This window comes from Phyllostomus hastatus, unplaced genomic scaffold (genome assembly GCF_019186645.2).
Source record: "Phyllostomus hastatus isolate PE091 unplaced genomic scaffold, TTU_PhHast_1.1 phas_contig_348, whole genome shotgun sequence".
In the NCBI taxonomy this organism is placed as follows: Eukaryota; Metazoa; Chordata; class Mammalia; order Chiroptera; family Phyllostomidae; genus Phyllostomus; species Phyllostomus hastatus.
In genome coordinates, this window is record NW_025333860.1 from 1,541,411 (window position 1) to 1,563,718 (window position 22,308).

General features: G+C 53.5%; 2 protein-coding genes across 5 annotated transcripts; one reads left to right on the forward strand and one right to left on the reverse strand.

Annotated features, from left to right (window-relative positions):
* The first annotated feature begins 2,470 nt into the window (after positions 1-2,470).
* Positions 2,471-4,456, forward strand: LTB4R (leukotriene B4 receptor). 2 transcript variants are annotated; one of them, XM_045841138.1, is made up of 2 exons: positions 2,471-2,569; positions 3,192-4,456. In XM_045841138.1, exon 2 carries the CDS (start codon positions 3,201-3,203, stop codon positions 4,245-4,247), a length of 1,047 nt encoding a protein of 348 aa, XP_045697094.1. In that variant the 5' UTR covers positions 2,471-2,569; positions 3,192-3,200; the 3' UTR covers positions 4,248-4,456. The 2 variants fall into 2 exon arrangements, with proteins under 2 accessions (XP_045697094.1, XP_045697093.1); XM_045841137.1 differs by lacking the exon at positions 2,471-2,569 and adding an exon at positions 2,587-2,666.
* A 1,181-nt stretch (positions 4,457-5,637) lies between these two features.
* On the reverse strand, positions 5,638-21,683 carry ADCY4 (adenylate cyclase 4). 3 transcript variants are annotated; one of them, XM_045841239.1, is made up of 27 exons: positions 21,546-21,683; positions 21,030-21,235; positions 19,639-19,836; positions 19,347-19,508; positions 18,557-18,706; positions 17,967-18,115; positions 17,778-17,889; positions 16,939-17,066; positions 16,629-16,787; positions 16,242-16,374; positions 15,868-16,041; positions 13,402-13,473; positions 13,268-13,311; positions 13,039-13,125; positions 12,776-12,845; positions 12,359-12,456; positions 11,598-11,682; positions 11,367-11,504; positions 10,634-10,744; positions 10,209-10,393; positions 9,921-10,005; positions 9,338-9,496; positions 7,235-7,381; positions 6,822-6,929; positions 6,591-6,705; positions 6,178-6,302; positions 5,638-6,094 (listed from the first exon to the last, which is right to left on the reverse strand). In XM_045841239.1, exons 2-27 carry the CDS (start codon positions 21,186-21,188, stop codon positions 5,942-5,944), a joined length of 3,306 nt encoding a protein of 1,101 aa, XP_045697195.1. In that variant the 5' UTR covers positions 21,189-21,235; positions 21,546-21,683; the 3' UTR covers positions 5,638-5,941. The 3 variants fall into 3 exon arrangements, with proteins under 3 accessions (XP_045697195.1, XP_045697196.1, XP_045697197.1); XM_045841240.1 differs by lacking the exon at positions 13,402-13,473; XM_045841241.1 differs by lacking the exons at positions 5,638-6,094; positions 6,591-6,705; positions 6,822-6,929 and having other exon boundaries at positions 6,186-6,302.
* Between the last annotated feature and the right edge of the window lie 625 nt (positions 21,684-22,308).

Genomic DNA, 22,308 nt, shown 5'->3' on the forward strand with positions numbered 1-22,308 from the left:
GCTGAAGCGCGCTCGGCCCGGTGGTTGGTTCAGCGTGCCTGAACTTCAGGGGCACCACCTGGTTTCCCTGCTGGAGCGGGCCAAGTCTGGGCAGGGCGAGCCTTCCGTGGCATCTTGACCTGTCCTTTCCTGCCCAGGTGGCCTAGTTCCCTCAGGTCAGCCCATCCAAGCACTCTGTAAATAAAGGGAGAAAGGAAGGAAAGGTGTGTGCGCTTGCATGTGGGGCGGGGATGGGATCCGTCCTCCGGGGTCTGGAAGAGCCAGGTGGGAGGAAGCTGGCTCTGGAAGGTGAAGTTGGTCTATGGAGTTTGAAAGGGAAGTTTTCTGTCTGTCTGTAATGTGTTTGGCCCAGTGAGGGAGGGTCCCTGGGGGTCTGAAACTCATCTTCCTCTCCGAGTCCAACACTCCCCTCAGAGGTCGCCCAGCTCAAAAGGGAGCCCAGGAGCAGGCACTCGCTCTCCCAGAGGGTGTCTGCGGTTGGGGGTGAGGGAGTATGAGGAATGGTGTGGATATCTGGAGGACAGAAAGAACTTTCCAGGGAGGTGCCACCTCTCCTTTCTCCTTTTTCTCTCTGCCCAGTCTTGGCTCTTCCCAAGACTGCTAGTTGTTCCTTACCTGCCCTCCCCAATACTTCCCAGCCCCCATCTTTTGGAATCTCTTTACATCTAGGCCTCAAAACGATTCTGGATCCTGACAGTTTTGAGTTTGAAGAGGCAAGATGGGATTCCTTTTGGGGGATATTCCTGTGTATACACATGTGGCCACTAGGGGGACCAACTCAACCTGGTTGGCCCAGGACCCTCCCAGTTTTAGCAGTGGAAGTCTCTTATTCCAGTCCCCTCAGTCTCTGGCAAACCTAGATGTTGGCTATCTGAGTTCTGGGCGATCTGACCATTACCCCAGGTCCTGCTTTAGTGGCTGTTCACACCCCCTAGGCAGAGGCCAAGAGAGCAAAGGAAACCCAGTCCTCAGGGTCAGGGTCACACCAGGGCCACCAAAACAGGCTGGGGGTGGAGCTTTGGACTTGAGGGCAGGTATGCGCAGAGTGTCTAGCCCGGGTTGGAGGAAGAAAGGCCACCGACAGAAGTGTACGGGGGAAGCAGCTCAGGAGAGGAAGAAAGACAGTTCAGTTTGTATCAGAAGGAAGGGGCCTCTGATTGACCCCAGAGCTCTGAGTCAGAGGCCTTGACACTGATACATCGGCTGCAGAGGCTTCTCCCTGCCTTCATGCACTGGGGGAGCGGATTGCCAACTTCCTCTGTTACATATTCCCTGTCTCACACACTGTCTGTGGTCAGAAAGCCCTTTCTCAACCCGGCCTGCTTGCTGTGGCTTCAACCCTTTCTTTTCCTCATATCCTCTACCTGACAGCTACTGGGTGAACTCCGCTTTGACTTTTCTCAAAGCAGAGAGAGTGGGAGGCACCATTACACTCTGCAAATTTCTGGAGAGTGGGAGAGTTGGAAGGGAAGCAGGAAGCAAGGAGGTCAGACTGAAGGAAAGACTTTCCAGCTCTTAGCTCCTGCAGGAGAGTTCAAGAAAAGGAGGAAAGGGGAGAGAGATCCTTTTGGGGGGCTGTTTCCTTTTCCACAGCCCTGGTTTCCCCTTTTGGCAGGGCAGGCATGAAGCATCACTGCTCCCACCCCCTCATTCCTGTTCCCCATGCTCAGCATCTATTTCCCGTGTGTGTTGAAAGTGGGACTGGAGAGTAGGCTGTGGGAAGGCAGGAAAAGGGTGGTGCTGACCTCCTGTCCAGTGCCCAGATCTTAAATCTGAACTCATGTGTCAGGGTAGCCACGCGGACAAGCACAAGGCAAATGGTTGGGGAAGGGGAAGAAATCGACATTCCGTGTGATAGTAAGGAGACCCTTTGGACTTAAATTGATTAACCTAGAATGGAACCAACCCTTTTAAGTGAGGGGAGGGCCTGGGTTGCTGGAAGATGGACTTCTCCCCTCAACTCCATTCATTCTTGAACCTGAGCCAAAGATGACTTGCTGATCTCTTTAAGTCATTTCATAACCCAAACTTCGAACCTAACCACAGATCTAACCTACATTTACTATTAATCTAAAAATCTACTTGTTCACACAAAATATACTCAACATTCTGCCCTCACATTCTGAACCCATTTCCTCTCTCTGGCTTCCCTCTCTCCTCCTCCCATATGACACAGTTTATTACTGTGTTCAGTTATCCAGTCTAGACCTGCATATGAGGCCACACCCCAGCCTACTCACTCCTACACCCTTTTCTCTCTCACTGCCCCTTCTAGGGCTCTTCTCATCTGGCCCCTCCCCTGAGGGTCCTCCTCCCTGCTGGCCTTCTTGGAACATAAAGAATATCCCTCCTTCTAGTGAAGGGAGGAGGGTAGGCGTTTCAGCCCCACCCTCAAGATGTATCTTCCCCCTCCCCTGTGCTGTAGTACTTCCTCTCTGGCTGACTTTGCTGACAGCATCCAGACCTGGAGCCAAATTCCTGGCACTGAGACAGAGCTGGGGATAGGTTACACCACTCTGCCCTGACCCTGGGATTGGTACCAGCTTCCGACCAGTGCCCAGCAAAGCCTGTGAGTAAGGATCCTGGGAGTAGAGGAGGTGCTGGAGGGGCGGGGTGCAGCCACGAGAGAAGGTCCAATGGAATTTCCGAAGAGAGCCTGACCTGTGGTAAGAGGACGTGGGAGGATTTGTACTTCTTTCCTTGAACTCCTTCCCATCCCTGTTACTCCTGGTGGAACTTGGTCATCTCTGGGAAGAGTGGGTAGGGAACTGGAGGACATCAGTGGGACTGAGGGGGCTAAGGACCTGGCAAAGAATAGAGAGGAGTTAGCCTTTTGAGAGGCACAACATTGGTAAGGAAGTCCCTCCACCCCTAGTTTGGCTCTGGGTTTGAGGGTCTTCTGAGGAAAAGAGGCTGAAAGGCTCTGGAAATGCTATTGCTGCTGTTACCGTGTATTTTGCAATTGGGTCTATGCACAGGAAGGGGCCCTGTGGCCCAGTTAGGAAATTAGTCTTTCTTCTCAGCCAGATCTAAGACAGGTCAGTTGGCAGTGGTGAGGGCAGTGCATTGCAAAGGTGCATCTGATGTTGCTGATTTGGAGAAAGATGAAGAGGATTCAGGCTGTTTGTGTCCAGGGTGCCAGGAAACCCTCGAACCCCTACCCTCATGTGCATGTCCACCTTAACCTCCAGATCCTTGTGATGGCCACGAACACTACATCTCCTGCAGCACCTTCCTCACAAAGCGTCATGTTCATCTCTCTGCTGGCTATCATCCTGCTGTCAGTGGCTCTGGTTGTGGGGCTCCCTGGCAACAGTTTTGTGGTGTGGAGCATCCTCGTAAAGATGCGAAAGCGTTCTGTCACTGCCCTGCTGGTGCTGAACTTGGCCCTGGCTGACTTGGCCGTATTGCTCACTGCCCCCTTTTTCCTCTACTCCCTGGCCCGAGGCACCTGGACTTTTGGAGTGGCTGGCTGCCGCCTATTCCACTATATTTGTGGAGTCAGCATGTATGCCAGCGTTCTGCTTATTGCGGCCATGAGCCTGGACCGCTCTCTGGCGGTGGCCCTCCCCTTTGTGTCCCAGAAGCTGCGTACCAAGACGTTTGTCTGGCGGTTGCTGGCAGGCATCTGGGTGGTATCATTTCTGCTGGCCACACCCGTCATCGTATACCGCAGTGTGGTACCGAAAGGCAGGAGCCTGGTCTGCTTTCCAGTATACTCCAGCGAAAGTCACAAGGTCTTCCATCTGCTCTTCGAGGCCATCACGGGCTTCCTGCTGCCCTTCCTGGCCGTGGTGGCCAGCTACTCAGACATTGGACGCAGGCTGAAGGCCCGGCGCTTCCGCCGCAGCCGGCGCACCGGCCGCCTGGTGGCGCTCATCATCCTGGCCTTCGCGGCTTTCTGGCTGCCCTACCACCTAGTGAACCTGGCTCAGGCTGGTCAAGCGCTGGCCGGCCGGGCAGACGTGGGGTCCGTAGGGCAGCGACTGACGCTGGCCCGCCATGTGCTCATCGCCCTGGCCTTCCTGAGCAGCAGCGTGAACCCCCTGCTGTATGCGTGCGCAGGAGGTGGTCTCCTTCGTTCAGCCGGTGTGGGTTTCATGGCCAAGCTGTTGGAAGCCACAGGCTCAGAGGCATTTAGCACCCGACGTGGGGTCACCTTGGGCCAGACAGTGAAGGGCGCCCCCACCTCTCCTGAGCCTAACCCAGCTGAGAACCTCACTGTCTCCACTGAACCTCTCCAGTGAAGTGAACTGAACCAGGCCTGGAGAGAGGCGGTGGAAGGACACTTGCTTTCCTCCTGGCAGAATGCCCCCACGCTGGCCTGACCCAATTCTGCATATTGTGTGGAGGTGGAGAGGAAGAAGAGGGAGGGGAGAGACGAGTAAGGGCAGAGTGAGATCCTGGCTCCCCTGGGCAGCTTTGCAATTAAAACTGAAGTCTGAAACTGGGTTAACCCTGTGTGTGTGGCGTGTGCATTATGGGGGATTGAGATGCTCCTGGGTGTGTCTTAATGGGGGTCTGTCTCCATAGTTGAGAGGCACATCCTTTAGTTTCCCATGATTTTCAATTTTTGAAGGGACACAAAGGCAGACATAGAAATCAACTCCCTCTCCTGTGTTCTGAGACAGGTGGCCTGCAAATCATACTTAGCACACAGGTTTGCAGATTCCTGAAGGAGCCCACTGAGGAATACCACCCATGTGGGCTCCTCACTCCAGACTCTGTGACTCATCTGACTTTCTGAGAAAACGTAGCACTGCTCTGGGACCTCTACCCTGAAGCCAGTGATAGTTATCATTGTTACCATGGCTCCAGCTTCCTGCCCTTGACCTTCATCCTCTCAGTGGTATGTTTCTAAGGGACTGGCTTTCTTCCCTTAAGGGGAAGGCCCCCCCATCTCCCAAAGAGGCCTCACTTGAGAACCGAGTCAGCAGATCTTGTCCCCTAGAATTGACATCAGCGTTTAGCCAGGCCCAGCAAACACACTCTGGCACAGGGTGGGGCTGAGGGTACTCCGTGACTGTGATCACGCTTAGGAAATGAAGATTCCCCAAAGTGCAGAGGGATGAGTCATTCTTTCCTAGGGATGGCTGTGGTCTTAAGGGCCTCTGTTCTGACAGCATTTTAGGAAGATGGGAGCAGCAGTGGCAGTGGCATACTTTTTGAATCTTTCCCATAAGAAAAGAAAGAACAACTAGGAGAAAAACCAAAAAGCCATGCTTTTGTTTTGTTGCAAAATATTTGCAACAAAGCTAGGGTGTCAAGATATCCCTCATGGTCTCCAAAATATGAGCAGGGGAATGAACCGGGGATGCTTCAAGACCCACATAATATCGGCATCTGAGCAGAAGTTTACAGAAGGAAGCAAGGGGGCATCTGAGGGGCCCCAAAACAGAAGAACCCCAAAACTGTCTACAGGTCCTCACAGGAAAGCATCATGGGTCAGTTTTAGAACAGCTGAAATGGGGAGGGACCTAACAGATTTTTTCCAAGGCCTCTCACCCATGCTTCATAGTAAGCACATAAGAGCTTATTTAGTGTTTGTTGAATGAATAAAGGTCAAATGACATTCTTCCCAAAGATTCCTTCCAATATTTGTGGGTGGAGAGCAGGAAAGGACAACTCCTTGTTTTGAGTCATGCAGCTAAAATTCTTCATACTTCCAAGGTTTATTAAATACTGAAATCAGGTTGGCAGGCAGGCAGGGAGGCTGAGGCAGTTCTCTTCCTGAGCTTGTGTAAAGAATCATTCCCTTCCATGCACTCACGCTCATGCTTGCACACACACACCACTCTGTGTGACCTGGGGAAAAGCAGTCCGGCTGAGAGGCGTGGAGGTGGTCCCAGAAGCTGTCTCAGCAGTTTCTCACATCAATTTGCTCCAGACATTCCAGTCTCTTTACTGAGGATCTTCGAGATGAAGAGTAGGGAGTGGGGTCTCAGCCTAGTGTGGCTGAGGGAGGTCCAGCTCGTGTCAAATCTGTGTTCAGGAAGTAGGTGCACAGCTGCCCTTTGCCTTTGACCTTGATAACACCTCTGCGGTAGCAGGTGTAGCCTAAAGCCTGCAGGGCCCAGGCTGTCTCCTCTGTTACCTGCGATGGGAGGAGGGTGAGGGAGTATGGGCATGGCCCTAACCTTACCCACTTCCCCCATGCCTCCAATGCAGTTTCCTCACTTGGATCTTGCCCAGGACTCCTGTGCTCTCCATGCGGCTGGCCACATTCACCGTGTTGCCCCAGATGTCGTATTGTGGTTTCTGGGCCCCTATCACTCCAGCCACTACAGGTCCATGGTTCAGCCCTGACAAGACATGGTAAAGATGGGGCAGATTTGAGGAGGAAGAGAAGAAGAAAAAGCTCAAGGAACTAGGAAGAAGGGCCTGGGGGCCTTAGCAGAGAGGAGTGCGGGGACAGGGAGTGGGTGCACCTCATAGCTTTTGGCCCAGCAGCTTCCTGTTCCATCTTGAGGGGTGAGTATGAAGGGAGGTCCAGGGATGAGCTGGGAGCAGCTAACAGAGGACATGGGGAGGGAGAGCTTGGGAAGGTGAGGAGGAGGTCCCAGACTGCCCCAGCGAGGCAAGGCCCTTACCCACACGCAAGCGGAAGTTGTTGAATGAGTGCTTGTTGATAACGTCCAGCTTAGACCCAAGGGCCACTGCAAATTCCACCATGGTGCCAAGGTGGCTGCAGCTTCGCTCAGCATCCTGGCAATGGGTCAGCCACCAGAATGGGTCAATGAGGGCACAGGAATAGGGCCCGTTTATGGACCTTCCAATGGCAGCCCAGATGAAGGTTGGTAGGTAAAGAAGGAACACTGTACCTGCTGTGCATCCTGTCCAGAGGTGGCATTTAGGCCTGTAGCTGCCATGTAGGTGCTGCCAATGGTTTTGATTTTCTCCACCCCACTGAACTTGGGCTTAGAGAGCAGCTGTATAGAGATGAGGCTGTGTCCCCAGTCTCCCTTGCTCTCTCCCTCCTCTCTCCCCAAAGCCCAGCCCCAGGCCTTTGGAGACTAAAGGACCAGTGCGGGGTCAGGGATGGAGGCAGGAGGGGGAGTTGGTAGTGAACAGAGTTGCTGAAGAAGGCAGAGCTGGGGTGTTAGAGGAGAAGTGGGAAGGCTCAAGAGTGCAGACTGGGCCTCATGGCCAGAAGAGCACAGTATTTAGGAGGAGGGACTGGTGGGGAATTCTAGGGTCCCGGACATAGGATGTGGGGGACCCTTGGAGTTGTCACCTCATCAAAATCAGCAATGATCTCATTGAGCAGCCGCAGACACTCTAGCCCCTCATGGTTGATGTTGGATTCAGAGTAAAACTCCTTGAAGTCTGGGACTGAGGCGAAGAGGACACAGACACATTCGTAGGACTGGTGGTAGAGGTCCTGGGAAGGTGAGAAGCTGGAGTAAGGCTGGAGGCCATATTCTCTCTCCTTCTGTCATTGTGTCCCCATGCCTCCACCTCTGTGTAAGGACTGGGAACGAGGGGGCAGGGGAGGGCTAGGTTACCCTAGGGATATGACGCAGGAGTCAAAGACTGGGTCTCATTGTGAGTCCAGGAAGGATACATGTTTGAGGTAAAGATCACCTCATAGCAATGTGAAGGGAATTACTTCTAGAACTGGGATCATGTCAATGGAAATTATCTTTATATCTTATTATTGCTGAAAGGTGTTAAGTGAGTTAAATCAGCTTATAAAGATCTACTATTTGCACAATAAAATAAAGCAATAATAGGAAAAATAGGGCAAAGGGAAAATAAAGGTAAGATGTAAAGATGGAATCAGGTCTGAGGTTCGTTCACCAAATGGGTTAGTAAACCCATGTTAGTCCTCGATTCGGTGTCTGAGCTTTCGAGTAGCCAATGTGAAAACAGAAACAAGATCACTTACAAGATTCCCAGTGTCTATAAGAGAAGAAACTAGAAGCAGAGCTACTTCTGATCTTGAGAGCAGACAGAAGCTGGTGGGGACATAAGGCCGTAAAATAACCTCTGCATTATTTCTTTCAACACCTCTCAGTACAGGCCAAGAGCATTGCCATAGCAGAGGATAAGGGGGTGGTGGTAGTACGAATAAGAGGGTACAAATATGTGGGTGACCTGCTGATGGACTGACTATAGCAAGATTATTTGAAGATCTAGAGCAGTATCATCTAATAGAAGTTTCTGTGATGATGAGAATGTTCTATAGATGTGTTGTCCAATATGGTGGCCACTAGCCACATGCTGCTGTTGAGCACATGAAATGTGGCCAGTGTGATGGAGGGACTGAATTTTCCTTCCTTCCTTCCTTCCTTTTTTCTTTCTTTCTTTTTTCTTTTCCTCCCTCCCTCCCTCCCTCCCTCCCTTCCTCCCTCCCTCCCTTCCTTCCTTCCTTCCCTCCTATTCTCCCCCTACTTTTTTTTTTCGGTTTAAGATACAGGTTTATTTACAAGACCTGAAAATTACACAGCACACCTGAGGCAACACAGCAAGGTCATGGGTTAAGAGTGAGGGCTTAGGTTCTCCATCTCACCTTTTTTAAATTTGTCAATTACAGTTGGCATTCAATATTATTTTGTATTAGTTTCAGCTGTACAGCATAGTGTAGACATTTATATGATTTATGAAGCAATCCCCCAATAAGTCTAGCACCCACCTCACACCACACAGTTATTACAACATTATTAACTATGTTCCCTATGCTGTACTTTACAGTGCCATCACTATTTTGTAACTACTGATATTTATGTCTTAATTCCTTCACCTTTCTCACCCAAGCCCCAAACCCTCTCTCATCTGGCAACCATCAGTTTGTTCTCTGTATCTATGAGTTGGTTTCTGGTTTGTCTGACATTTATTTTGTTCTTTAGATTCCACATATACGTGAAATTGTATGGCATTTGTCTTTCTCTGCCTGATTTTTTTACTTAACATAATACCTTCTAGGTCCATCCATGTTGTCATGTGAATTTCCCATTTGATTAAGTTAAATTTAAATGACCAAATGGGTTAGTAAACCCATGGCTACTGGCTACCACACTACAGTGCAGGCCTAGAGAGGAGGTGGACTCCGTCCTCCACACAACTCTTGTCAGCATTTGACAAAGCTTCTGAAAGGTGTGGAGAGATCCTGAGTTGGAGAGAACACTCTTTCTAAGAACTTGGAATGCAGAGATTCTGTGCTCACCAAAAACAGAGCCTAAGGTCTTGTGAAAATGGGAGGCACCTGACAGGGGTATGGAGGGGCTTGGGCAGCTGCCCAATCCGCTCTGGGGCGCCTAGAGAGGTTGGGCTAAGTCCAAGACTTTCATCTGAAATCAGCACCTCTGGTGTCTGGGGCTCAGGAGTCAGGAGTCACCTCATTGCGCCGGTTCTGGCCAATAAACTGGGGGGCCACGTGTGCAGGAAGCACATTCTCCAAGAGCAGCCGAGTCAAATTCTCCATTGTCTCCGTCTCCTCCCTCTCCTGCCTCAGCTTCTTCTTCCACAGGAAATCCAGGCGGCAGTAATACTCATTCTGGGGAGGGTCATGGGGCCATGGGGAGACACAGTGAAGGGGAAACCCCATGATACCTAAAGCCACACCTCTTCACAGTTTAGAGATAAGGTTTAAAATGCAACTAACCTGGGGAGACTACCTTGAAACTAGATTCAAACTAGGGTGGGCAGAATTGGTAGCAATTTTTTTCTTAAGCTCGGGCTTTCCTGGATTGGTGGTGGGCGGGGAGGGAAGAGCGAATTTGAGGACACTCTCCTCGGGGAATTAAGGAGAAAGAAAGGGAACAAAAAATTCACTTAGAAGCTTTCAGTGGGTATGCCACTTGGGCTCAACCCTGGAGACACCAGATTAAAGAAAGTGTAAGAGAGACCAAGTCACAAATATGGGGACCCCATCTCATTCTTCATAGGGAGGCCCTGGAAGGCTGAACTGGGTGACTTACCTGCCGAGCCAAGACAAGGAGTGTGAAGAAGAAGATGAAGAAGGAGATAGCTCCCATCAGTTTGGGCTCCTTTAGCACTCCAGGCCTGAGGAGGCCATGGGTCAGGGTTGTCTCTTGTCTTGCCCCTTCACGATGGCCTCTCCCTGCCCGCAATGCTCATGGAGTCCTCAGCCTCCCTCCCGCTTTTCCTTGTGGGTGGTTCAGGTCAGTGAAGTGAGGACAGTTCTACCCTGTCCCACCACCCAGTCCCAGAGGCCCTGGGCATCTCTTTCCAGCGGCCATGCGCACCTGGAGTCCAAGGAGCCCTGATAGAGGCGGGCGACGAGGCAGTCGGACAGCCAGGCATGGGAGTGCAGGAAGAGGGAGCAGGAGGCCGCCAGCCATAGCAGGAGCAGCAGCAGCTTCAGTTCAAAGCTCATGTGCAGAAAGAGGGAGCAGGAGAGGAACCCCAGTATGCAGCAGTGCATGGAGTACTGTGGGGCCAGACAGGCTGGTCAGGAGGTGGGACATGTCCCACAGGCAGGGGTGGGGAGGCACCTGAGGGCTCCTATCCTGCCCCTCCCAGGTCCTATCTGGGGTGTCATACAAACAGGCACACACCAAGTGTGATTTATGACCCTGACCCGTGGCCTCCTCACAGGATGGAGTGTTTTTCAATGAAAGATGTGGGGGAGGAGCTGAGGAAAGTTCTGGAGGAGATTCGAGACACTCACTGGAATGCTGATGAGAGGCAGGGACCCAGGGAGCTCCCAAGAGAGGTTGAAAGCCACGGAGGACACATTGGGAGCCCGGAAAGGGCAGTTTGATGTTGCCGGTGTGAAGAACTGCAGAAGGAGATGAGGAGCTAAGGTGGGCAAGCAGCTCCTTGCGCACAGTGGTGACTTGGGCTGGGTGTCAGCTGAGCCAGGGATAAGTCAGGGCCAGACTCCTCCGAAGGAGCAGATTTGGCTGCTTCTGGATGGTGAGGCCCCTCACTGGTGGTGGGGAGCAGGGACTAGGGGAGAGGCTGTCATGAGCCCTAGACTGCCCAGGCTCCGCTGTGTGATCTCTTGCTGGCCACTCAGCCTCTCTGGGACCGAGCTTTGTTTTCTTGGCTGGGCATGATTCCTAAGGTGCCTTTCAGGGATAGAATTCTAGGAATGATTCTAAATTCTGAAAAGTCAGCCAAACTTCACTATAAAATCATAGTGAGTGAGCTAAGTAGTGATGATCTGCCTACATTAAAAAAAAGAAAAGATGGGAAAGATATCTACCAAAGTGTTAACAAGATTATGCAGGTGGTAGATCATGAGTGACTGTCATTTTTTTTTTTTTCGTTCCTTGTTCAAAATTTCCAGCATCCCCTGACCTTAGTCCAGATGCCCTCCCAAATCCAGAGGTCCCCTTTCAGCCTTGGCAGATCTAGCATGCCCTGATGGGGGTGCAGAGGGCCCCCTCTGCCCTTACCAGGCTGGCAATGGCCATGGCAAAGATGAGGAGGATGGTGGCAGTGCCCAGGGCAACTCGCAGTCCAGGCCGGGTGGCCACCAGGCCAGACAGTGCTGGCAGCCAGTGCAGCATTTTGGGGCCTTTCAAGACACACCTCTGTGGAGGAAGCATGGGAGTCTTTGTCATGGAGCAGGATCAGGTGGTGGTCAGAACCCCAGCTCTCCACTTCCGCCCCACAGCCCACCTCACCGTCAGGTGCTCTGAGAAGCAGACGAAGAGGAGGAGGAGGAAGAGGAGGAAGGTGATGCTATAGGTGATGGCCAGCGCTGGGGGCCTAAAGGGAGGCAAGAGCGAGGCTTTGAGGAACCAGAATAGGCTCCCTGTGTGTGGAAGGGTGCTGTATCACCTGGTTGGAAGAAATGGGAAGTGGTTCTGGGGATCTGAACTAGCTGCTGATGGGGTCTGGGATGATAAAAGACATTACATGATAAAATGGGAAAGTTGAGGGGTCTAGGGGAGTGTTTGGGTGGGACCAGAACTAATAAGATGGGAACAATATTGGAAGGGGCAGTGGGGCCCACAGTGTGGCTGAGGCTGTGTCAGGATGGTCTCCGAGGCTTGAGGCCAAAGGTCTTTCACCAGGCTGAATTTTCAACAAGTCCTCACCCCTCCTAGCAGTGGACTAGGAGCAAGGACCCACTTTTTATATTTGTTTGCTGTGAGATTTGGGCTTCTTAGTGGAAACAGAACCTCATTCATGGGAATGTTAGACTCAAGAGACAGGCATGTGAAAATGCTCGGGTCCACCAGATGTAGGAAATTCACAGGATGTACAGTAATACGTGGGGGCTGTGGTTATCATGGTTCCCCAGAACGCATGTCTCCATTTCCTCTGTGGGTCAGTGCCAAGGGCAAGTAGGCAAAAGAAGAAAGTGGGTGTCAGGGATTGGAAAGAACCAGAGGGCCCATTTTTTGAGAATCCGGGCTTCCCTTTTCTGGGACTGTCTCACCTGTTTGTCACCAGCATCTGGATGGTGAAGTTGGAGAGAAAAACCAGGAAGGTGCAGGCCGCGTAGTATTTGAAGGCGGGGAGTGCAGACAGTCGATACTGGAAGGGAGGGGGTCAGGGTGGAGACAGGGTCACCAGTGCTGCTCATCATCGTGAAGGTGTCAATTCTAGGCAAGGAGATGGTCCCCCAGCCTCACGGCCCCACCCTTCATTAGTTCTAGGTAGCTGCTATGGGTTCTCCAAGGAGCTGTCCTCTCTTCCATCACCACCCAGTAATTCAATCTACAGTGTGACTTTTCTTCTAGAGAGAGGCACAGGCCCCTCCATCGCTCCCAGGATCACAAACTGATCACACCTGTGGTGGGGAGATGGGACCGCAGGCCATCCTTTGATGCCCCCCTCCAGCCCCGCAGCCCACCTCTTTCTCCATTTCCTTCTCTCGAAAGTACAGTGTCAGCGGGTTGAAGTCCTTTGACTGCTTCCACTGTCTGGTGGGAGGTGGGGAGCAGTGAACCCCAGAGAGGAAAGAGCAGGGCAGGAGGGAATGGTTAGGCGAGTCTTTCCTCAGGCTGGAGAGGAAAGACCCTCCCTCCCCTCCAGGTCATCAGCAGAACAGCACCCCTGCCCTACCCCAGGAACCCCGGCCCTCCAGCCCTCCCAGCCCTCTTCTGTTCTCCATACTTCTGAGAGTTGAGCTGTTCGATGACCTGGAAGAACTTGGCATCCCCGGTGTCTAGTTCATCATCTAGTCCCCGGGGTGTACGGCTCCTGCACAGTGAAAGCCCAGCCTGTTGCCATAGAGACCCCCAAAAGCATCTGGGCAAAGCAGGAGCGACCCCCACCCTCACCCCAAGGATGGAGGTTGGTCACCCAGACAGCTCCACTGTCAAAACTGCTCAGGCCTGCTCACCGGTCCAGGCTCCACTGGGGGCTGAAGGAAGCCAGGGCCTTCTCCTGTCGGGAGAACACAGGAAGGAGAAGATGGGAAGATGGTGTGGGTCCTTGGAGCCCCTCTAGAGCGAGGCACTTTGTATCTACACATACCTTTGACCTTGAGCATTTGATACGGCTGTTTCTGCTGCCTCTAATGACTGCTCTCTCTCCACCAAATTCCACCTGCTCTTCAGGGAAAGTTCAAACTGCATTTGCTCCTTAAAGATTCCTCCTGACTCATTTTATTTACTTAAAATATATTTTATGAGTTTATTTGAGCCAAACTGACAAACATGTTGGGGCAGGGGGATCTGACCTGCTCTTCCTCCTGACTCCTTAGACTCCCGGGGCCTTCGCACTCTGATTTCCTCATAGTTAGTTTCTGTCACTTACCAGGCAACCCTATGTCTTCCACAGGCTTGAGTGGTAGACAAGGTTGTTGGCTCTGTGTGCCTCACTTTCCCTAAGGGCTGCCCAATGCCAAAGTCAGGGGCCTTCCCATCACCCTGGGATGCCCACAGATCCTTACTGGTGTGAACTGAAGTGACAATGCAGAACATTTTGACTCCTCTCAGACCTTTTGTGATGGTCAGGCTGAGCTGGGAGGTAGTGGGGGTGCGAAACAAAAAAATGGAGAAGAAAGGAAAAGAGGAAGAGAAACAAACTTGGTTGCAGTCATTCTGTTCTGTGTCAAAAGTGCTGCACAGTGCTCGAAGAGATAAGAAGACAAATGGCAGGTGGACAAGCACCAAGGGACGGGGAAAAACGCTGGCCATGGCCCAGGGCAAGGGGTGTGATGACCTTCCCTGATCCCCTGGGCTCAGGTGAAGGAAGCAGGGTCACACGGGCCACCTAATCCCCCTAAACCAAAACCGGGTGTGTGTGAGAGGAGAGGGAGGGACGGTGTCTGAGACAGAAACTGAGACAGGGACAGAGAAAGATTGGGAGGTATGTTCCAGGAACGAGCTCACGAGCCCATCTGTGCATGTATGCCTGCGCCTAAGTTTTTTCAAACTTCCTACCTGCCCCTGCTCAATGCCTATAAGTTATTTTAAAAAAGGGAAAGCATCTTATTTACTTCTATCTTTTCAAGACCTAGTCTAGTGCTTGCCATATAGTAGGTGCTCAAAATTATGGAGGGGGTGACTAGACAAACAGGATACACTGGCACAGACACGGCCCCGCCTTCCCAAAATTCCTCATTGTTTAAGAGTAGGCGGATTGTGATTCTCAGGATTTCTAACATGTGACTGCGACCCTGGAACTTCAGGGACTGAGGTGAATTTCTGGGCTGGTCAGGTCCTGTCCATAAAACAAGGGGCCCCTACCCCTCCACCGTGATACTTCTTAGCTTGCATCTTAGTGGGGGTTGGAAAAATCTGGCATGGGTTCTAGGGGGCATCCCCACCATGGGGACGGCACTCAATGTGGTGTCATGTCCTTGGGTCCCCGGCCACATCCCCTTTACTCTACCCTCATCCTGGAGGCCTCATCCTGCACCAGACAGCTGGGTCTTGGGTACTTTTTTCTTCTCCTTCCTGTGAGCTTAGTCCTTCTGACTTGTCCCCTACTCTAGTTGAGGCTTGAAATGAAGTACTCTCCCAACCCACAGCTGCCAATGTCCCCTCACTCCTCAGTGGCCGCTGCTCTCAGCCTGCTTTCCTGCTGAATGGGAGAGAAGGGAGATGGAAGGGAAAGGATCCCCTGGGGTCATCCCATAAATCTGACCAGGTCTACCAGTAGAGAAGATTCTGGGAAGATCTGCAGAAAGGTAGCTGGGAATGCCTATCAGGAAGATCAGGAAGATCAGTAAGATGGAGGAGAGCAGGCTGAGGAACCTGACCCCGGAGCAAGCCTTTAGGGACATAGCCTGGCTCCCTGCGTGAAGGCTCTAGTCCCTCATCACCCAGCACCAACCCTGAGAACTAGAGGCAGGGCTCCAGGCTCCTCTGCCAGCTGGAGGTCAGTGGTTACCTGAGGGTACTATGCCTAGGATCACCCAGTAATCGGCCCTTCCCTAGCTTTCCCTAGACAGGAGGCAGGCCCACTCCCTTCCCTTCCTCCCTCTCCCCTGCCTGCTCATGGTGACTTCCTTCTGCAAAGCCATGTGAGATTTTCACTGTCACCTCGTTTTATCTGTGTACAAGTGCTGAAGAGTAGCATCAGCAATTGCCCCATCTTCCCAGTCCTTAGTAGGGGCTGAAGAAGAGAGCATGTAGTTGCAGGAACTGAGTTAAAAAGAGACACTTCCCAATGAGAATGGGTGTGAGCACTGGCTTCAGAGTCAGGAGGAAGTGGGGTCCCCAGAGGAGGGCTTCCTGAACGGAGGTTGGGGAGCAATGGGCATGGTGTCTATGGGAATCTCACATCTCTGCAGCGAGCTCAAAGGGCAGTCATCTTTGCCCTTTTCCTTGAGACAGGGCAAGGAAGGTCCTGAGACAGTGACTTGGGTGACCAGAGATTTCAGACTTGGGATGTCATCAGGTGACTCACTGGTGGTAGGGGCAGGGAGGCTGGGAATGGGCACTGGGGGTGGGTTTATGTAAATGTGGGGGCTCATGATGGAGGTGGACATACCTGGAGAGGAGTAGAAGTGGACACAGGGCTCTCAATGTGGCTTAGGTGAGCAAAAGGCTTGGCTGCACCCCAGGATTCCAGATAGCGGGTCATCAACAGTGATGGACGCATCTTGGGGCCCTCCAGAGAGGACAGCAACCCTCCTGCAGTGCCCTTCTCATCCTCCTCCTCAGCCTGGGGTATATAACGGTTGACAGTCAAGATTACGAACCCTTCCCCATTCTCCCCACAGACCTTAGAAATTCGTGTCCCCTTCCCTGCAGCATGCACACTAGGACCCAGGAACTCCATCTCTGGCATTGGAGAAGAGACTGGACCTGTGGCTGTGGATGGTTAGAGCGGGCCAGCCCTTGGGTTCCCAGTTAGGCTTTTACCCGGGGATCGATGACCAGGTAGGTAGGCTCCCCTAGCTCCCGCAGGTACGGGTCCCGGTGTTCCATGGCTGCATCCTCCACAGCGTAAGCTCCTGCCAGCAGGGCCAGGGTAGCCCCTGTGATGTGCACTCGTCTGGAAGGAGGAGACCATGGGAGTTAGGAGGAAGGGCCCCCAAACTGTCTTTTTTTCCAAGGCTCATTTCTGAAGGTCTGACTTCAAGAAAGGACCAGTGCCATAGGAGGTCCCTCCCAGCTTCCTTCCCTGCACCCCACAGGCTCCCTGGGCCCCAGTGGGATTGCTCATTTGAAGGAACTATGAAAAGGGAGGCAACAAGGGGGAGGCCTAGTTGGCTTCTTCCTGTAGCTTCTTGGAGCCCCAGGTCTCACCCTGGCACGCCGCTCGCCTCCATGTGGTTGGCTAATGTGACGTCATGGGACCAGACATCATACTGCCACTTCTGCAGCCCGATGACTCCACAGAGCACGCTGCCTGAGTGCACACCCACGCGCATGTTGATGTCCACGCCGGTGGCTGCTCGCAGTTTCCTGAGCAGGGTGTTTCGGGGACAACCTGAGTGCCATCTTCAGCCCTACCCAGGCCACACCTCTCTCTCTCTCCAGGAAGACTTCACCACCCTGCCTGCTCCTCTCCCACATCCATCCTCAGGACTCCTCCTGCCCACCCTCCTGAGCTGACCTGATGGCCCGGCACATGTCCAGCCCCATGCGCACACAGTTGATGGCGTGGTCTGGCAGGGAGAGGGGCAGCCCGGAGACACAGTAGTAACAGTCTCCCAGGATCTTGATCCGCATGCATTCGTGCTCCTGGGAGTGTGTGTGTGTGCAGGGGGGAGAGGGACACCTGATTAGAAGCCAGAGGAGGCAGGAAGAAGTTGGGAAAGGTGGGAGCACATGGGGTGTTCCTGAGGAACTTGAGAGGTTGGGAGTGTCTAGGGTGGATCTATGGACACCCTTAACTTGTTGCGGGGCTAGCTGAGGTCTCCCATGCAGGTGTTGTTCTCAGAAGGATTTCTCAAGGGTTGGGAGGTCTGTCACTCACCTCAGCTTTGGCATGTGTAGGGTGTATTCAGATTTGAGCATATAAAAGTAGACTCTGGTATGAGGAGTTTTTTGGGGCCGGGAGACCCAAGATTAAGTTGCTTGGGGGCATCCCTAGGGTCTAAGCAGGTGGCACTGGGCCAGAGATTTCCCTTGGAAGGTCCTCCTAAGGCTAGCGCATCTGAATATCCAGATTTGGGTTTAATGTCCAGAGACACCTGTGTTGGGGTTCTGGGCATATTTGGGGTGCCGTGGTTGGAACACCTGTGGAGATGTTGCGAGGTGTCTCCAGATTTGAGGTGTGTGGTGAGTGGCTCCATAACTGGGGTGTTTGCCAGGGTTTCCTAATTTTCAGCAGTGTATCTGGGAGCCCACATGGGCTCTGAAATGAGACCAGGGTCTTATAAGTTAGGGATTGCTTTTGGAACAGGCTCTCAAGTGGGGTGTTTGAAGCTGGGGAGAGAGGCCCCCTCTGACCTTGGCGATCTGGTCGAACTTGCCAAAGAGCTCATTGAGCATCAGCACCAACTCCTTTGGGGAGCACTCACTGGCTAGCCGCGTGAAGCCCACGATATCAGCATACAGCACACTGGGCAGGGCAGATGCAGTCAGTGAGGCCAGGGTCTCGGCGCACGCCCCCTCCCCTCCAGCCATCCTTGCCTGTACCTGACTCCCTGGTGCCTCTTGACATAGAGACTGTGGAAGTTGTTGGTGTTCTCTGGCCTCGACCCCTGTCCAGCCTGCAGCCGTGCCATGATCTCTGCCTTCATCTCTCGGGCCAAGTAGGCAGGAAGGATGGACAAGAGAAGGTGTTCCTGAGGGAGGTCACTATGAGAACCAATCCTCCTGCACCCTAAAGCCAGGAGCCCAGCGTCTCCAATTCCTGGGAGGCCACGTCCTTCTCCAGCCCCACTAGGTGTTCCCCAGGGTGGTCTTCCAGGTCCTCCCCACCCCACATACAGCTATGCTCCAGTACCCCATCCTGCACTGACCACCTTTAGGGATTGAACTCCCAGCACCAATGCCAGAATTAGAATTTGTTTAGTGTCATAAGGTTCTAAAAGGCTTTAATAAGCTTCAGCTTGGTTGAGCTTCCCGGCAACCTTCCAAGGTAGGCAACAGCCACTTTTGACAAAGGAGAAAATAAATCGGGTGACCTGCCCGAAGTCATTGGCTTGTGAAAGAGCCCAGTTGTGTGAGTTAAGTATCCCTTTTCCCCTGGACTGGGTCCCTCCTCACCCCCAGTACAGGCAGACCTGGTGCTTCTTCTCTGTGTCCAGCCGCCGGCGAGAGTGCAGGGAACTAAGCGCCTCTCGGAAGGTGGCGCGCAGTGCCCGCTCCATCAATGCCTTGTGGTACACTCCGGCCACATTCCCGCACAGGAACAACACCGTGTTTGCTGCCAGCTGTGGGTGAGGGTCAGCCTCAGGGGGGCGCTAGACCCGGGTAGGGGTGGGGGTGCCTATGTGTGTAGCCGGAGTTGATCTCCAGAGGGGCTGGGGAGGACACTACCATTAGAGACCCAAGTATTTGGGGGCAGTTTGTGCCACACAGTGGGATCCGTAGGTGGTAGGTGGCGCTTCTTGTTCACCCCGCCCCCTTACCCCAGTTGCAGACTCTTGGCTGCTGCACCGATATAAGCTTCTTAGGTCTAGAAACCTTTGCACATACTTTTCCTCTGCCTGGAACACTACTCTATAACCCCACCCCACCCCTACACACACAGCAGCACAAAACTACTCAAGCTCCAACTTTTGCATTCTCTCTGAGGGCTCTATCATGCACAGCTGTCCCCACCACCCCTGTCTAACTTCCTTCCCCGAGGGCACAGAGCCCTCTTCTGGTGTCTGCAGGCATGGCACTGCACCAGTGTACCAGCTCCAAGAAGGCACAGTCCGGGTCTATCTGTATGTGTGCCCTGTGCCCAGCGTTGTGTCCTGTTGTAGTGTCAGAGCTCAGCAAACGGCTGGTGAATGCCCTGACGAACCAAGTAGCATCCAGCTGTGCTGGCCCTGGGCGCAGCCTGTGCTACTGCTGCGTGCTCACCTGCGGCAGCAGCGCGGGTCTTGAGTCCAGCTGAGGCCCAAGATACAGCCCGAGGACCAGCAGGTGTGAGAGTGACGAGACAAGACCCGCAGCAGTGGCGTCCCGCATGCCCAAGGGCAACATGGCATACGTAGTGAAGATGACAAAGAGGAAAAAGGACACCTGGGGGAGGGGGAGCGGGAGCGGAAAGCTGCAGGCTGACACTGCTGCGCTGCTTGCTGTTGGTGTCCTGGGTGCAAGTTGGAGGTCGGTAAGTCCCACTACCTCCTGCCCCACCTGCCACCCATCTCACCTGGTCCCAGGCGCTCACCACGCCCCCAGTAAACAGGAAACCGTGGCCTAGAGCAAGCAGCGCTGCCCACACGAGGCCCGACAGGGGACGCGTCCAGCGCTGCAGTCGTTGCTCGCGGGAGGCCAGGCCCAGCAGCAGTGAGAAGCCACCCAGCGCGCACAGCACCGTGGTCAGGAAGCCCGGGTCTGAGGTCAACTCCTGTGGGGAGCGGCGCGGATGGAGTTTGGGGAGCTCATCCAAGAGCAAAAATGGGCAGCCCCTCAGGCCAATTCTGAAAAATGTCTCAAACCCAAGTACGTAAAGGAGGCAGGGCACCTCTGCTTGCCATTCATATTAGGCTGAACCATATAAATTGTTGATAACCTGATCTTAATCTACAGAACTAGCAATCTCATAAGGTTCAACCTAATATCTCACTTGCATGCTGCAGAGGCGGCTGAGCCATCAGCCATCTACCCAGAAGTTGGGACTCCAGCTCCATATCGGCCATTGAGTATCCGTGATCATTCTGAGCCTCAGCTTCCTCATCTGTCAAATAGAAGTCACAGCACCTGCCTGGGATCGGTGAACAATCCTAGCTCACAGAAGGCACTTAGAACTAAGTGCATCCAAATCTGGCCAATTGGATGGTGAAATTCCCTGCCCCAGGCAGACGGCTCAGAGTTTCCGAGCCCCGGGAAGCAGTGCTCTGGCAGCAGGGGGCGCCAGAAACTTCCCTTATCCCTCAGGGGCTGCGTTCTCGCCACCGCCTCTGGGCGTAGAAGTCCTGCCACTGTCTTTGCCCTTTGTCCCACCTCTTCCTGGACTTTGAGGTGGATTAGCAAGGACTGGTTACATCCAGTGAATTTTCCCCACCTCACCTCGGAAGAATGAAAAGAAAACTTGAAGGAGGATGTTTCCAGAAATGGATTTAAAGACCCCTTTTCTCCCTCCAAAGGAAAGTGGAGATTGGTTTATTTTGGGACTAAATGAGAGCGGGATGAAAGGTAACTTCTGGGAGTTGGTGCGTGCAATTGCCCCGCAGCCCCTTAGGTGGAAAGAAAACCAGGAAATGGATTCCCACGGGGCCTGGTGTAATTTCCCCCACTCTGGAAAATGGGAAAATCCGGTGTTGGGTGTTGGATTTATTCTAGAACTAGTAGATTACAGAAGCTCGTAAGTACAGAAGGTCTGTCAGCACCCTGAGAGAAATTAGAAGCACCCAGGGCTCAGATACCTCCCAGAGTAGACCCAGAGACCGTGTGGCCCAGAGAGGTGAAGTGACTTGTTCAGGGTCTCTATAGAAAGGCTCAATAGAGAAGAAGAACCCACAAGCCTCAGCACTGAAACTACCCCGTAGACAGTGACCCTCCCGTCGCCCTTGAAGCTTGGGCACCACAGGCCCTGCTCACCCTGCCGCTGGCTGAGGCGACAACAAGCAGGGCCAGGAGCGCACAGAGCACGATCACCAGCAGCAGTAGCAGGAGCGGGTACTGCTGGCTCAGGCTGTAGTAGGTCTCGTAGAAGAGGTCTTCGCTGGGCGGCGGCCCGGGACTGAAGAGTCTGGCCATAGTCTTCTCTGGTCCCGCCCTGCACCGCCGCGGGGCAGACCGCGGGGCTGGGGAGGGCCGTTGTCCGGCTTACTGCCAGCGGGCCCCAGCAAGCCCCAACTGTGTCCCTCTCACCATTGCCACCCCGCTCCCAACCTCGCGGGAACTCATCTTCCAGGCACACCCTGTGGCTCCCAGTGTTCTCCCAAGTTGGCGGTGCGGGCACTGCTCCTCCTCCCTCAAACCCCGACTGCCCAGGTGTCCACACGCCCCCTCCGCCCCCCAACCCCAACCCCGCAGCAAAAGCCTCAGCTCTAGGAGGACAGGATTTGAGGTGGAAGCAACAGAGCCCCGGGTTCCCTTTATTCCCCAACTCACCGCCTGCGAGGCTGCTGCAGCTGAGTTTGCTAGGCCCGGGGCGGGAGCCGGGGGGGTAGCTGCGGGGGGTAGCTGCGGAGTCTCTGCCCGCCGCTAAGTTAGTGGCTCAGAGCCCCGGGCGACAGGCGCTTCCCTCCCGGCGCCTCGGGCCCCCTCCCACTTCCCCGATGAAACAGCCCGGCCCTTCCCGTGCCCGAGCGGGACTACCCAGGCCCCCTCCCCCACTCTAATTGTTTCTTCTGACACTACTGCCTTTCCAGTTCAACCCACTTTAGTAAGCAGAATGAAGACCACGGGAGAGGTGCGTGAGGTGGGCCCACTCAGTGGCAAGTGTTAAAACAGAGGTGGAAAGCTTGGATGGTGGGGAGGCTGAGGGAGCGCTGGAGTGAAGGCTGGCGAGAAAGGGATGCCCACGGTAACAGATGGAGCTAGGATCTAGGTCAGATGGAGGCAAGTGCTCATTTCCCCCTTGCCCCTGGTGCCTGGACAGCAACTGGTGTGGCCGCAGCCGAACTGTCCATTCTCCCGCCATCTCCAGCTCCATAGGAGGGGACATGTCTGTGGTTGCTTTGAGGAACCATAGCTTTCCACTCCCAGACACAAGCTGAGAACCAAAAGACTCGTACCTCAGATGTAATGTGCATGTGTGTGTGATGCAGGAAGGTGACCGTATGAGGGCTGACCTCCAAGAGACTGGAGGGGCTCTCCTGTAGGGCACAAGATGGGTGGGGATCTGCAAATTCCCATGGAGACTCCCCTCCCC